This window comes from Tenebrio molitor, chromosome 9 (assembly GCF_963966145.1).
Source record: "Tenebrio molitor chromosome 9, icTenMoli1.1, whole genome shotgun sequence".
Taxonomy (NCBI): Eukaryota; Metazoa; Arthropoda; class Insecta; order Coleoptera; family Tenebrionidae; genus Tenebrio; species Tenebrio molitor.
Genome location: NC_091054.1, coordinates 11,918,025 through 11,934,260, shown reverse-complemented (window position 1 = coordinate 11,934,260; position 16,236 = coordinate 11,918,025). Strand labels below are relative to the sequence as shown.

Sequence of the window (16,236 nt, the reverse complement as noted above, 5' to 3'; positions counted from 1 at the left end):
AACGATTAAATAATAAATTAATACAGAAGCCATGATTTCAATTAATATTTAAAGCGTCTGACCCAAACACCACCCTTAGGAGGAAATTAGCCGTAAAACCACCTACCCACAAAATTAAATTTTCTGAAAGATTTCATTTCATGATGTCGGACAAAGGATTAAATAAAATTACCCCAAAAGCATACTCTTAATAAAAATGCCGTTGGGATAAAACACCATAGTTTTAACGGCGCAATTCGATTCTCCCTTTTTACACCCTCTTGTATTTCAGGCACGTATTACGTTTTTCACATTTGAAATAGGCCATATCATGGACTTTAAAAATAATGGTGCCGAACACTAGATAACAGTAAAATATTATGACTTGTCTAAATTTTTGGACCGACTCGACGATTAGAAGTGTAAAATGTGAAAATATTTGTGCGGAAAATCTCAAACGTCTTGCGCTCACGAAAGGTGAAGTATCGAGGAAATAAAAGTCGAAACACTTTCAGAACAAATCCGTGCAACTCGTACTTAAAACTACAAAAAAGTAAAACAAATCCCGCAATCAAATATTTACTCGAGCTTTCCTTCTGTTCTCGATGCCCGCTACGATCTCATCAGCCTCGAAAAGCTTATCCTTAAGTCTTGCAAAAACAGAATATTGTCATATAGAGAGATGGAAAAAAATGCGGACGGATAAGTGTGTATAGAAAGAAATTTGTCTTTCGGCAAAAAGAGACAAAGAAAAATGTAAAAGCACCCTCATAAATTCGTATCCGGAAAATTCGACAAGATTTATCTCCCACCTATTAGCTAAGTGATACCAACCATAATTTAGACTGCTCATTATTGAATCGCGTCGTCTTACGACAGACTATTTCGGTGCATTTTTTGGTGCATGTTCACATGTCAACGCAGGCTAAATTGTTTTTGTGTTTAATTAACGTCTCGACATCAGGAATGACATGTTTACGTCTTACGGGTTGGAACACACCATAAAACACCAGAGTATGTGGTTTATGGGCTATAAATAAAAAAGCTCCGAAGAAATATTTTGACTTGAAAATCCCAAACTTTCAAGTTTGTTGATTGAATGAATTTTTAAATAAATACACCCAGGCGGCGAGTACAGCACAGTTCCGGCGATTATTCAAATTTAATCGGTTGCAAGTCAATAATTTAATTTTTCCCGGATTCCGGCCGAAATCAATCTGATTCATTCACAGTCCGCCGGTTGCACCACCGCTGCAAAATTCACCTAAAAATAGATTAAATCACCTGGAACTCGAGTTAACGAGTCGCATATTTTCAGCAATTATTTCAATTGAATGGGGATTTATCCACGGTGTGGGTGGCCCCGAGTTAACGGCGAGGGATGACGAGGGGTACGCCAACCCGAGCCCTTCGGAAGCTCCTTGTAATTAACCGTATTAATTAAAGAGAGCCAACTTCCAATAGCAACTCCCCCAACTCCGAGAAACGAAGATTTTTTTCGACTTACCCGCACCGCAGGTGAGCAGAACCAAATTAATTGCGGCGAAAGAAGTTGCCAACATCATGTCAAATGACACAGTTTCACACACAATCCCCTCACTCGACAGCACAGTTTGTAACAGTCACAAAGTTCACTGGGCGAAGTTTTTCACTAGTTCAGTTCGTAATTAGACGAGTTTGAAAGTTCGCGTAAGCGCGCCGAAAGTTTCAAAGCTCCGATATATGTCAGACAAATGCCGGGGAAATACTGGAAGGGATCGGTGCGCCAGGATATCGCAACTCGCGTTGGTTGGATATCAACAGTTGAAAGGGAGGCGCTTGCGCTCTCAAACTTCATTTTGATAGTTTGTCACCTTGTTAAGTGCCGTTTTATGTGTAAGTGGCAAGTTGACTTTGCTAGTACAAGTTGTCATCATGTTTAACACGATTTAGTGGCATAATGTGGCGAATATTCGATTTTGATTGTTGTCGGGTTGAGACTTGGGATAAATGTGAGAATCCACCGAGATGCAGAAAACCAAGAAAAAAGACGATTCATACATTTTATAGATTCCTTAGAGTGCTGTTTTCTTTCGGCCGGTTTCATCTCCATCATTACGATTCTTCGAATTTATGTATGAGAAATCGTCGGGTTTGAGGCGAGGATGAACTTAATCAACTTTATTCGCGGACATAACCGACACTACTCACATAAACAGCTTTGGAAAATAATTTTTTTACATTTCCACTTCCCTGGAAACAAAATTAAAGGAAAATACATAGTGTACTGTAAAATAACGTAAATATCATATTGTACTTACTATTCCGGACACGGCATCTCATTTTTTAGACATTTCTAAAAAAAAATGATGTAAACCAATCATTAGCATCATTAATAAATGACAATTATTAAAAATCACTTTGAAGTTTTTCTTGTGACATCAAAAAAGCAAAGAAATGGCATTATCGAGTCAAAAGTTGGGTTATATTCAATAAAGGCCAGTTCACACATATTTGTCAATTAAATGTGAGTTGTGGCCAAGATTCCGTGTCCGGAATAGTACCTACATTCTATCGCGCGTTCAAATGAAATCCTGGGCTGGGAAGGCGTTGGAAACCGTCAATTGTTGTGCTTTTTTAAAGCGTAGATTAATTCGAGCATGTTGACAGCTAACCTAAAATTTAGAGTCAAAAATATTTCTTTTTTTTTCTTTCTTTGTAATGTTTTACATTAAAAATAGAATAGCCTAACGATTCTTATTCTCGAAGCAAATATCTAAGGGCACCCTTTTGTTGAAAACAAACATGTTCAATTATGTCCCAATTAGAAAACATAAACAAATATCACTCGTGTCAAATGGCGAGAAATTCAAACTGTACACTGTTCTAAACGGTTTAATTTTTCCAACGCCTACTCAGCTCAGGATTTCATTTGAACATACGATATACATAATCGATTTTATTTAATTTTTCGTTTGCCGATTATGCGTAACTAAATGGTAAATTTAAATTGCAAACCAATTATGCATGTTAATATTTTCCTTATTGAAAGTTTTAAAAAATATTAAAATATTTAATATACAGGGTGTTTTCGAAGTTGAGGCGTTCCTTTTAACATGTGATAGTATGCGTTGTTCTAAAGAGTTTTAGCAAAATCACCTTAGTAAAATGTGTACGGCAATGAAGATACAATAAGTAAATTTTTTTCAAATTTTTGAAACCGGTCCTGCTCAAATTTGCGCTGATTTGATAGAAATTAGACTTGACAAAAAAAAAATCCCTTGAGCATGGACGTTAATCAAAAATACTGTCAGGGTTGTCATCTAATTAGTCGGAATGGCTTTATTATTAGGAAAAATAATGAGCTCACAGATATGTTGCAAATGCATGGGCAATGTTATCACGTTATCAGAATGCATCTGCAGCGTCCAGAGAGTATTGCAAAGCGATTTCCGGAAAGACACCATTCTGGGCCAGGTTAGTTATTAATCTAGTACAGCGGAGAAATGGACAGGACCGGACTCAAAATTTTAGAAAACAATAAAAAAATACAATCAATTATTTCCGTTAATACAAACATTTTACTAAGATTAGGCTAAAATTCTTAAGAATAATGTATAGAACTTTGTGTTGCAAGGAACGTCTTAACTTCGAAAACACCCTGTATATATGCAAATGAAAATATAATAGCTTATGTCTAATTTTACTTAACTGAATTACGAGTTTGTTAAAAAAAAATAAAAATAATACATTCCAAGACTTCAACAAAAATGAATGAATTATTATTGGAAAATCGTGAATCTTAAAAAAAAAATCACAGCACGGTGGAGATCTATTTTTGCAGATAGTAACAAAGCAAAGAAAACCTTTATCGGCGTTTTCTCTTTCACAGACAAAGGTACTCTTCTCAAAGACATACTTTCTGCTCTAAAGCTCTCAACCAAATTTTTTCTTCCTTTCATATATGTACCGGGTGGGGCATCGTATACGCGCACGCGAGAAATCCAGACTTCTAATTAAATAAAATTGTCGAAATTTTCCAGACTTACCTGGCTATTAGTAAGGTACATTTCATAATTTTTTTGATAATTTTTCACTTACAAACAAAGCCAAAAAAAATTAAAATGTAAATTTCAACCAAAAAGTCAAATTCTGATTTTTATACTAACCTATCCAGATTCACTTCCTATAATTATTTACGAAATCTACGGAAAAAAATACCAATTAGATTTTGAATTAAACGCAATTTTACATTTCAACTTTCAAAATCTTTTTTATTTATGACCTGCTACTTGTGGTGTCGTAAATTTAAGTGACAATGGAAACTGTCAATTTTATGGCAAAAAGGTTTAAAACGGTCGGCTATACCTTTGTTGGGAAATTATACCATTGTGCCGTAAATCACCCGTCTGGTTTACGTTTAAATAAAAAAGCGAATTATTTAGCTAACCAAGTCAAAATTTGTAATTGTGCCACCAGGGTTTGATGCGCTAGCAGATACAGATTCATTTAGTGTAAAAACTTTGTAGGTAAATTAACAGTTAATTTCAGAAAACTAATAAAACTGTTACGCCCTTATTTATTAACATTTTTTTTTTTTTAAATTCTCAAATGTACCTTATCAATAATTAGTCAGGTATATAAAATTTCGCAAATTTTATTTAATTAGAAGTAGCGATTTCTCGCGTGCGCGTATACGATGCCCCACCCGGTATTGTGTCTTCTTGTGAAAGGTTTTCTTACTGTTGTACTAAACGTACCGCCTTCGTTATTATATTACAAAATACCACAGTCAAACATCGTACTTCTTGGCTGGTCAACGAGAATTTAAAAAAATAAATACATATGTATGTATTTCGTAAAATTTACTAAATTTTGTATTTACATTTAATTAAATGTTTCTCATTATTTTCCTTATTCTACATTATTGTTACTGTTTGTTTCAATATTTGGTTAATCTAATGTTCCCTTGGGGCTTACTTTAAACATGACAAAATGTTATTAGTATTTTACAGTAGAAGTCCGTTAGGATAGCCTTTACGGCCGAGCCAGAGATTTTGTGAGACGAGCTCGCAGAGCGAGTCGAATAATACTGGCGAGGCAGTAAAGGCCCTAACGGACGTGCATTGTACAATAGTTTTTGTAATATCTCTACTATTCGTTCACAATTATCTTTTTGAAATACATTTTCTTCAATGCCATCGAAAAAACCGAATGATTAATAAGTGTGCGGAGGACGTCGTTATGTCAACCGTTGTTTGTGAAAAATAATTGTTTCAATGTTGTTTGTCAGATTTGTTCAACGTTTAACTTTCCGTTGAAAATAAATGAATGAAATCAATAAAGAATCGCAATCAAGATATTCCCGATGTCCGGAAGTGAGGTCATCGTTATTGCCTCCAAAATTACGCTTGTGTCAGTGTTAAAATTGTGAAGCATCATCTTCGATCTTGTCTACATTTGCTGCTGTTTGTCAGATTTGTTCAACAATTAACTTTCCGTTGAAAATAAACGACTGAAATTAATAAAAAATCGCGATCAAGATATTCCCGATGTCCGGATGGCCGCAGAGCAAGTGAGGTCATCGTTATTCCCTGCAAATCGCGCTTGTGTTGGTGTTAAAATTCTGAAGCATCATCTTCGAAATCGTCTACATCTGCTAGTGACATTCGGATTTCGATTAATTCAAGGTGTGTTCCATAACATTAAACATTAATTATTGTACCAATTGTAAAAAAGTTGAAAAATAAAGTTTAGATCTACGTTGCTGTAGTTATTTAGTCATTCATAACGGCCACTCCCGCTCATAACGGACACCCTTAATGGATTCCGGCCGTTATGAGGTTGTTTACATGGTGACAAGCAGTCCGGAAAGCCACCTTTAACAACTAGATATTACAAAAAAATAATAATTAATATTTAAAAAAAAATTACACTGTATTATCCTGTAATACACAAAATTTTTAACATACTCGTATCATTAATTTTATCAAAATAAAGATTCTTTTTTTAAAAAAACAACGGGCATTTTCTCGACTAATTGCTCAATAATTATGTATATACATACATATTATGACAAAAGACTAAATGGTGTAATTCTTTCCTTCGCTACTCTCGTGCTATAATAAACTCACACTTGAGAGGAAATGGTTTATTAACGCATTTAAAATGAATACGTTAATAGCTCTGTTAAAACAGTAAATTAGAAAAAGGGACTTTAGTCCCGTGGTGTATCAGATATTTTTTGCATGACCTAATACAATTAATCATTTCATTCGTAAAAGAAATTATTATTATCCGATAACGAAGAAAATTTATAAAATAAACAAGAGTAACATTTTACACTTGCAAAAATGGATAATTTACCAGCTTTTTTGCCAAACGCGGCGCCACTGGTAAGCAGATTTTTCATGGAAAATTTTGCCAAACGCGGCGCCACTGGTAAGCAGATTTTTCGCGGAAATGTCAAATGTCGATGTGGTCTTGTTAATCTAGAAAACAACTTTTCGATTTCGACAAAGATTACAGACGTTTACTGTAATTGTAAGCAACAGTTATCCCAAAATAAGTGGTAAAATGGGTTTTAGCTAAACTTGAAATCATAATTTTTATTATTTCATATGTAAAGTTTTAAATATATCTTATATTGTCACCTTTTTTGGTTTGAGATTTTGTACAGTAGTTGTAAACAATAACCAAAGAAAATAGTAGTCCCTTATCATCGTAGTATACAGGCTGTCTCAGAACTGCCTCCCCAGAGAAAAAAGGGAGTATTTGGGTAAATGTGATAATCTGAATTAAAGAAAGTCCTATCTCAAGCGATAATAGAGAAAAGACATCCTAAACTCGACCAATCAGAGTTGAGTTCGTATATTGAAGTATCGCGCGTTCAAATGAAATCTTGGGCTGGGGAGGCGTTGGAAACCGTCAATTGTTGTGTTTTTTTAAAGCGTAGATTAATTGGAACATGTTGACAGCTAACCTAAAATTTAGAGCCAAAAAATCTTTCTTTTTTTCTTTCTTTGCAATATTTTACATTAAAAATATCTAAGGGCACCCTTAACATAAACAAATGTCATTCGTGTCAAACGGCGGGAAATTCAAACTTTACACTGTTTAATTTTTCCAACGCTTACTCAGCCCAGGATTTCATTTGAACGCGGGATATAATGGACACAAAATTCGTAATGATAAATTGAAAATAAAAACTTTAAATCCTTTTTTATTCGACAGTGTCAGAATTTGAGAATTTTCTCCTGTGTGAACGGATTTTGATAAATGTCACAACATGTCAAAACAAAACGTGAAACTAATTTTAAAGATTTTAAGCGATTTTGGAGTCTTTAAGGGGCTCGCCGAACAAAAAAACGTTGTATTCAACTCGTTCGTGTGTAAATTGGGCTCTTTTTGGCACTCGTGGGCACACTCATGCCAAAAAAAGACCAATTTGCACGCGAACTCGTTATGGTTATTTGTACAACTAGTTATGAAAGTCATACTTATTTTTATGAATTTGCAGTCTGATTAACGTCTGATTAATCAAGCAAATGAGTGAAAAAAAGAGACACTCATAACGTGTTGTACACGCTATTTTGCATATCGTTGTAATTTGGCCTAAAAGACGGAATAAAATGATGCAAAAAAGTACTACACTTTCACTACGATTTTTCGTTTAAAAGAGTGCTACTTTCATTACGATATGCCAAAAAATAAACTACTATTGTTCAAACTATGTAATGCATTGCTATATCTATATATATATTGCTATATCTATAAAAAAAATGAAAATAATTTACTTCACAGTTAAGGGAGCTAAACAGGAATATGTAGAAAGTCAAAAAGCAATTTACCCTTCTGTTTATGTACACACAATACGGTTGAATGCTGCATGCGTTCCAGGCGAAAATAAAACTGCTGCTTTTAAAATTAATTAGTCCAAAAACAACATCGAGCCGGGAAAAAAAGCTCGAGCTATATGTTATGATAAAGTTCGTTAATGTTTGAATTTTTGATCCATTCCCATCTTGTTCGGCTTAATTTTATTTTTTCGAGCGGAATTGTGGGAATTTGTGGGTGGCGCACGTGTCAAATATTTGTCCTGACTGACTATCGCGGCCATTAAGGGGTTGCTATAGCAGGGCGAGAATGTCACAGACATAAGTCGGGGCGAGCGAGTGGCGTGCAATGTCGAGTAATTGCAGAAGCTTAATGAATTATTGGAAGATTTACGATTACGACGGTAGCGAGAAGGTCGCACTTCCCGAGGGAACACGGGGGTGACTGGGCCGACGGCGAAGCGGTGGTAATGGAACGTCAGCGAGAACGCCGGTGGTTGTTCCTGATGGCGACGCCGCCAACTATTGCTAATATGGTCACTAATAAACACAGGAAACGTTTTAACAGAAAGAAAGAGCTGGCTTGTTGTGCTGATGTATTTATTTTTCCCGTGGAGGAGTTTTTCGACCAGAAAATTTGTCCTTTCAGCTTTGGACTCGTAATCACGTCATTACAGATACATAATTGAAAGTTAGAGTTTCCCCTTGAGTCTCAAAAGTGCTCTTCTAGTTTGTAAAAGTTTTTCAACAATTTCAAAAATTTATAGGTACCTACCTAACAACTTAAAACGAGAACTTTGCGCAACCGTTTTATGAAATTAGTTTGGCTACATCAAAGGACTATTTCGTAAGCTATAATAGAGAACCTAGACAGTTAAAATGTGACATTTAAATCATAGTACATTTTTCGATGAGCGTATAATGATGGCTATTATTCACTCGGATGATTCCACCACTCGCCTACGGCTCGTGTTGCAATTTTCATCCTCTTGATTCTTGAATAATAGCCATCACACGCGAGTAGAAGACTATAATTTCTACATGACCATACCAAGAAAAAACAATCTCTGAAAATTGAATTTAATTTAATTTTTTAATATCTAACAATTCAAATTGTGCCTCGTTTAGCGGTTGCTACGCGACGCACGACTTATTGTTTACAAACGCATCCGATTGGCGATCTGCCCGTGCAGAATGAAAATATGAGGGATCTGCCAAAGCTGTCAAAAACCTTTAATCATACCCAGTGAGCCTTTAATGCATAAAGTTATTTCTCAGTTTTTTTCAAACAACACAACTGTATCTAATTGCCTTGGAGAATAGGCATAACCTTTCCAATGATATGAACTTTACTAGTGATACCGGGGATCGTTGTGTCTTGATTTTGTTTGGGCTACTCTGTCCGTTCATTGGTCGGGCAATGTGCGGGCTCGGTTCGTGCTACGTTTGGTCCCCTCCCAACGCCCGCCGAAATTCGCGGACTTTCGTTCATGCTCTAAATGTGTTCGTTTCGTTCACTCTTTTCCTTTCCCTCTACAAAAAACACTGCGACTCCGTTAAAGCGAGCTGGACAAAAAGACGATGCTCTTCTTCGAGACGACCTGCATCTGGAAGAACCCGGTTGGGTCCCGCCTCTTTCCAGAGTCACACCAGCGTGGAAGAGACATCGGTCGACAATTCGACCGCTCCAGAGAACCGGTGGTAACACTAGATATGTTTGTTACGGTTTTCCTAAAATTCCGCTGTACAGTCCATTTTTTTTAACTGTTGCCATAGGGAATTGCATGGTAAAACTTATACCCCCTGTTAACTTTTGTTCTGATGAAAATATTCAAACCATTTTTGGAACAAAGTTTGAAGATTTTTTAAACTATCGGACAGATAACAATTCAATATCCTAAACTGTCGAAAAAGTTGTGAAAAAAATATTTTCTAGCGCGCCGGAATGATAGTACGTCGAGCGGTCGCCAGAATAGCATCCCTGTCGGCTCAACCAGTACCTGACCATCTCCACTTTTGACTTTTGTCACTTTCATTTAAAAAATAGCGAGATCTCCTCGAGGCTATGATTAAATTAGCTTTTGGATGGCAGAACATCTAAACATTTATTTGTTAAAAAAAAAAAACAAAATGTAAAAACGTTAACGCACAAGTAACTCAAGAAATTAACAGAAATTGTCAAAGGAATTGTTCAAAGTGTTTTCCTTCGACTGCTGGACAATGTCCCAAGCGATCTTGAAAATTTCTTCGCGTGTTTTGCAAATGTCGCACTGTAATGGAATTACAAGCTTCAGTTATTCTTGCCCTTAATTTCTCCACAGTTTCTGGTTGATCTCTTATGCGTTTTTTTACTGTTGCCATAGGGAATTACATAATTGCATGGTAAAAATAATGCCCTCTGTTAACTTATGATCCACTGCAGGTTTGGTGTTAATTTTTATTTTTGTAATAGATCATTAATAAGACTACGTAATGCATATTGTTTGAACAACGACAAGCAGTTTTATTTTACTAATTTTACTCTTCAAAATTGAAATTAATGAACGTAAATAATTTGACAAAAACGTAGTAGACGGTATGGGAACAAAAATTAGATTTTATATTTTATTTTGTTATTTATTTTAATCATAGCCTCGAGGAGATCACACTATTTATTTTTTAAATGAAAGTGACAAAAGTCAAAAGTAGAGATGGTCAGGTGCTGGCTGGTTGAGCCGACAGGGACGCTATTCTGGCGGCCGCTCGACGTACCATTATTCCGGCGCGCTAGAAAATAATTTTTTCACAACTTTTTCGACAGTTTAGGATATTGAATTGTATTCTGTCCGATAGTTTAAAAAATCTTCAAACCTTGTTCCAAAAGTGGTTTGAATATTTTCATCAGAACAAAAGTTAACAGGGGGTATAAGTTTTACCATGCAATTCCCTATGGCAACAGTTAAAAAAAATGCACTGTAAATACAATTAAAAAAAAAATCAAATAAAATGTTACATTATTATCATTTAGTCTTTGTAACAAATATTCCTGTTATCTTTTTTACTTTTGGGGAAAGATTTGAGAAAACACTGGAACGTTTCACATTTCAGGAGGATCTTAGCAAATCTCAGAGTAAACAATGAACTTTATAATTTCTAGAGTAGATCGTTGAGACACCCGGTATGCACCGCGGGATATATATTTTTAAATCAATGGTTTTTGTTAACCTAGCCTGCTGATGATAAAAAATTACATTTACCTCCCCTAGCGCATAATTACCCAACTATTGCTAACATTAGAAGGAAGCATAAAAATGTATCAATTTCCCTCGAAAGCTATTCATTACTCGCAGAGTTATCGATTTTCCATTAGATACATTTGCACCTAAGAAATTTACAGTTAAAACATTCAGTCGTTATCAATTTGGTAGATTTGAATTGGCTAAATTTTGAAATAGATTTTGTCTAAAAGCCACGAAACAAGTTTGAAAGTTGTGTAAATCAAATGAGACGGATATTTTGGTTTCAGAGCATGTGATGTCTCGAACGTACAATTTAAATGTACATACTCGTACATACATATCTAATTTTCGATTTCTGACAATTTGATACCAAACGATTTATTGCAGCCAATATTTTGATATCGAGGGAATACAAGTATATTTTAACCAGACAGGAAAATATCGGATTTCTATTGAGCTTTATCCAAATGCTGCTTTCTGATAAATTTGTTCCTAAACATTGAGTCGTTGTATTATACAGGGTGATTCTGAAATGTGGAGTATCTTTGACACAAAATAATTCTGCATAAATGACTTTTAGAGGTGAAATCAAAAGGAGGGTTATTAATCCTATATCCTTGTATTTTCAACGCCTATGAATAGGGAAAATTTGTCCGAATTTGTTCACTTCATTACCAACCATTGTTACATCAACTCTACAATAAAGTCGTAGGTGCAAGCACAGCACACTGCTTTGTAAATGTTTCTATGGAAATGATCGAGAGGAGCAAGGTTACGTTTGTGACTGACGGGCACCTTTGATTATTATTGTTGCTAAACTACCAAAATAATCAGGTAATCACCTTTAACTCAGCAGCGTACTAGCAATTTTGGCCAAATTTTCAATCATTTGTATCTCGAAAACGAAAAAACTTTTATAAGAAACATTTTTTGTCTATGATTTCTTCTCATCATAACCAATTACCAGGTTTTTTTCAAGTTTATTTCAGAATCACCCTGTATGTATGCGTTATACAGTGTTTTTTAAATGCTAGTACAAAAAAAGACTGGTAATAGGTGAGGATGAGTAGAACTCATATCCAAAAACAGGATCTAATAAAAGTCTTTTCGTTTTCGAGATAAAAATAAATTAAATCTTAGTTATAACTAGCTTTTACCCGCGGCTTTGCCCGCAAATTTTAGAATGTTTTAAAATTATGTTTCTACTTTCATGTATTGCTATAAACGCAGTAATTTCAATATGAAGTTATTATTATTATTATTATTATTATTTGGTATGTTGGTTAACAGGTTGTACACCCAAACAAAAACCAACAGTAAACAGCGTTGTTATACAATGCAACAGCTCAAAAAGCGACTGTGTACCCGTTACGGGAAACGCTCAATTAAACCTCTGAAATGCAGGTAATCAATCTCTTAAATTGTCCAAGACTAATCACAAAAATATCGCACTCACTACAGTTGCTATTGAATAATGTGCAGGCAGTATAAAGAGGGGTTTGTCTTGTCCTTTTACGAAGAATAATTAAAACTTTACTGTAGACTACTTTTTTCTTCAACTATATAAACAAAAAGATCAATACGATAAGAAACTAACACTATGATCACTTACCAATTCATGAAAATACGCCAACATAACACTTTTATTTTCAGTTATAACCTTATTTAGATCCTCCTCTTGTTTGATTCTCTCGTTTGATTTCAGATACCTGCCTTTTGATTTTTCCGGTATTAAGCTATTTGAAGCTTGTTCTGCTTCATTTAAGACATCTTCCGGCAAAACACAATCATTCAAACACATTTTGCGAAATTGCTACTTTTATAAACAACCAAATGTAACTATGACACCTGAACATATCATGCAAACGCGATTTCCAACTCGAAAAAACTTTTTTTGTGCTTAACAGGCTTAAAAATGATAATAGGGGTTGCTTTTTGTGGGTGTCAAGCGGCGAAGGTGACGATATACTCAGAGGATGAAATAGGGGTGAAGCGGCGAAGGTGAGGGTATTTCCAACTCGAAAAAACTGTCTTTTTTTCTTAACAGGGTTGAAAATGGTAGTAGGGGTTGGTTTTTGTAAAATTAAAGTAGACAGTAATTTTCTTCTTGTTTTGAAGATCAAGTGTACAAAATTTCATCAAGATCGGAGTAAAACTGTAGATTTGCATACAAAATATACAAACAAACAGACATTCAGCTTTATATATACAGATTGTCAGTACGCTGCTGAATTAAAGGTATATAAGAACTTAATTCACAGAACTATTGATATACCTACGTTCTTTTATGGACACTTTGTATAAATCTTGTGTAATCGTACAGCATTTATTGATTGCAATTAGTTTAAGTTTCAACTTCAAATTTCTATAAATCTGACGCATTATGTTATATAAATAATAACTTGCATTCTCTCCAGCATTTAACTTTTTCTGCTTGTTAAATCTGCATAAACCATGTTAAATGGGAATAACTTTACAGATATCATAGTCAATGTTGTTTGTCTAAAATTGCAATTACATACCTGTATAGTTGCTTCCATTTAAATGAACATCCACCCATTTTCTTGAGTGGAAATTACAAAATCTAAGGTTGTGCCAGGCATTTTTATTGTGCTTTCTCCAACCCTTTTATTTAAATGTAATGCAGCATTTCTGCTTCCAAACAATGAAATCCGGTAGAGTTTCTTAGGGTATAATTTGTATCTTTACGTGCAACCAGTTTAAAATGCAAGCTTAATCTTCAACACAATATTTTATGCCAGCCACAATTCTAATACCTCTTATTTATAGCACGAAAATATCGCTTTGGCGAAGAATTCGCATTTGCCAGTAAAATTTATAAAGATATACAAGTGAATGTCGAAACGCAGTGCTACCGCAACACAAACGCGTAATAACGGTAAATTATTGGCATTGTCGGGCGTGCAACATCATGTCGTTTTATATCAGACCGTTTTATAAATAGAGCTTATCTTCACTCAATTTGCATGCAGACCGTTAGGTGTGACAAAACTGGCGGTCACAGTGCAAGATATTTGTCGCTATATAAAAACAACCGCTGTGGTTCCAGCTTTAGTCGGCTATTTGCCTCCATTTTGGCCTAATAAATCAGCAGCCCCGAGGACATAAAAGAGCAATTCAAGGAACGTTATTAACCGCATTATTAGATTCGCTACTACAAATTAAAACCGAATCTATGGGCGTTCGGCGTCGCCCCAGCAATTTTGACCCCTTGTCACGATGATCTCTTTTATTGCTATCGAATGTTGCGTTTACGAGCCACGAAACCGAGAACAAGAGGATAATTCGTTTTGTTACGTCAGGCAAGGTTAAATATTTATCAGAAGAGGAGCAGTACAAGCCTGCCAAAAAAGTCCAACGAACGAACGTTAATTACTTCTTTTCCTTAACGATTTTTCGAAGATTAACGGCGCTTCAAATAAAATATATGAAAAGTTGAAATAACTTGGTCAAATATTTGAAGTTTGCCGAGTATTGTAGGGGAACTCCTACTTCTTCATTGTTCCTGATATGAATTATTAAATCCCTTGAGTTAATCTCCGTTTAAGTGCTGTTTCTAATTACAACCCTCATTATCTACGACGGACAATTCTAACAATAATTAACTACGTTTTTCATCTTTTTTTCCTACACCTTTGTAATAATGGCTGCTCGTCTCTTTAATTAATAAATTCAATTAAGGATACTACTGTCGATGGGAGCGCCACGCAATAAAAAAAATATTAAGAGAGTCTCACTCCCTAGAATGATCCACTTGAACGATCAGTTAGTTGCTATCGGCTGCATAAATTTCGTATTTCCGAGGATTTTATGACGTCATCATTTATAGGTCCAATTATGAAACGGCGTCCAAGAACGTGTCTGGCATGTTATCGCGGAGGCATTATGTGACAAGACTGGATAAATATTTATCTAATCAGAAACGGCGGTTGATGCTGCGAAGGTAATTATTTTTGAATAAATCTTTTAATCGATGGGAAGTTGGGTGTTTTACGGTAGTTGTGAATACATATAGTTCTTGGGAACGATTTTGGCCAATTCATAAATTTACAGAGACAGTTCTCTTCAAACTAGGGTAGTTAACGGAGTTCTGAATCACTTCTCTGGAGTGATGGCATGAATTTGCTCTAACGATCTAGGACAGATCTGGACAAACTTTTCAGATGAAGGGTTGATAGAGTACAAGTTGACATGTTGGGTCAAATTGTTCACTTTTCATACATACCGAAGTTTACTCACGAAAATATTCTATTATAATTTTTTTAAGTGAAAACTGGAAACATGAAATTAATGGCCATTTTGAAACATGCGATGATCCGGCATGGCTCGCGTATTTTAAGGAATGTGACAATATCAAGTAAGCAAAATTTTCGAAAATTTGTTAAATATGCAGACCCTTCAATTTCATTTATATCGGGTGTTCATTTAGTTGAAGTTGAAGAGTCGATTGTGAACGCACCACTCGTCAATTTGCAGAGTAAAAACACAAACAACGCAAAAAGTGAGGTTAGATGTAAACATCTGATCCGTGATCTATCGCCCGTTCAAATTAAATCCTGGGCTGAGTAGGTGTTGGAAAAATTAAACCGTTTAGAACAGTGTAAAGTTTGAATTTCCCGCGGTTTGACACGAATGACATTTATTTATGTTTAATCGGGACATAATTGAACGTGTTCGTTTTCAGCAAAGGTTGCCCTTAGATATAATATTGCAAAGAAAAAAAAAGAAAGATTTTTTGGCTCTAAATTTTAGGTCAACACGCTCCAATTAATCTACGCTTTAAAAAAGCACAACAATTGACGGTTTCCAACGCCTTCCCAGCCCAGGATTTCATTTGAACGCGCGATATAACCCGTGGCGCGTTCACAATCGACTCTTCAACGCCTACTTTGACGATAAATTTAAACGACCACCGATACGTATATTTGTATTGATGAGCGCATTTAGTATTCGTTTCGGTACAATATGTGAGAAGATTAATACCGTATCGTGAAAATGAAAAATGGCAAGTGTAATTACATTAAAATAATCCCGAACGAATAAATGAAAAATTGAAGCGGATAAACCCTGATGGTTGATATGAATATTCAGAAAAAAGCTGTCATTATTAAAAATAGCAAAAATAATGTTGTTCAAATTGTACGCTCGCCGGGACTCATTGTGAGTTCTGATTCCGGTTTTACAGATGGAAAAGCACATCTGGC

General features: G+C 35.2%; 1 protein-coding gene across 1 annotated transcript in view; it reads right to left on the bottom strand.

The window, feature by feature from the left end:
* Positions 1–1,738, bottom strand: part of LOC138138757 (protein amalgam-like) — an 80,801-nt gene extending 79,063 nt beyond the window's left edge. Inside the window, exon 1 of the mRNA XM_069058768.1 lies at positions 1,487–1,738. Within this exon, the coding sequence (XP_068914869.1) occupies positions 1,487–1,544 (58 nt within the window). The 5' untranslated portion in view covers positions 1,545–1,738. The remainder of the gene's footprint in view (positions 1–1,486) is intronic.
* Between the last annotated feature and the right edge of the window lie 14,498 nt (positions 1,739–16,236).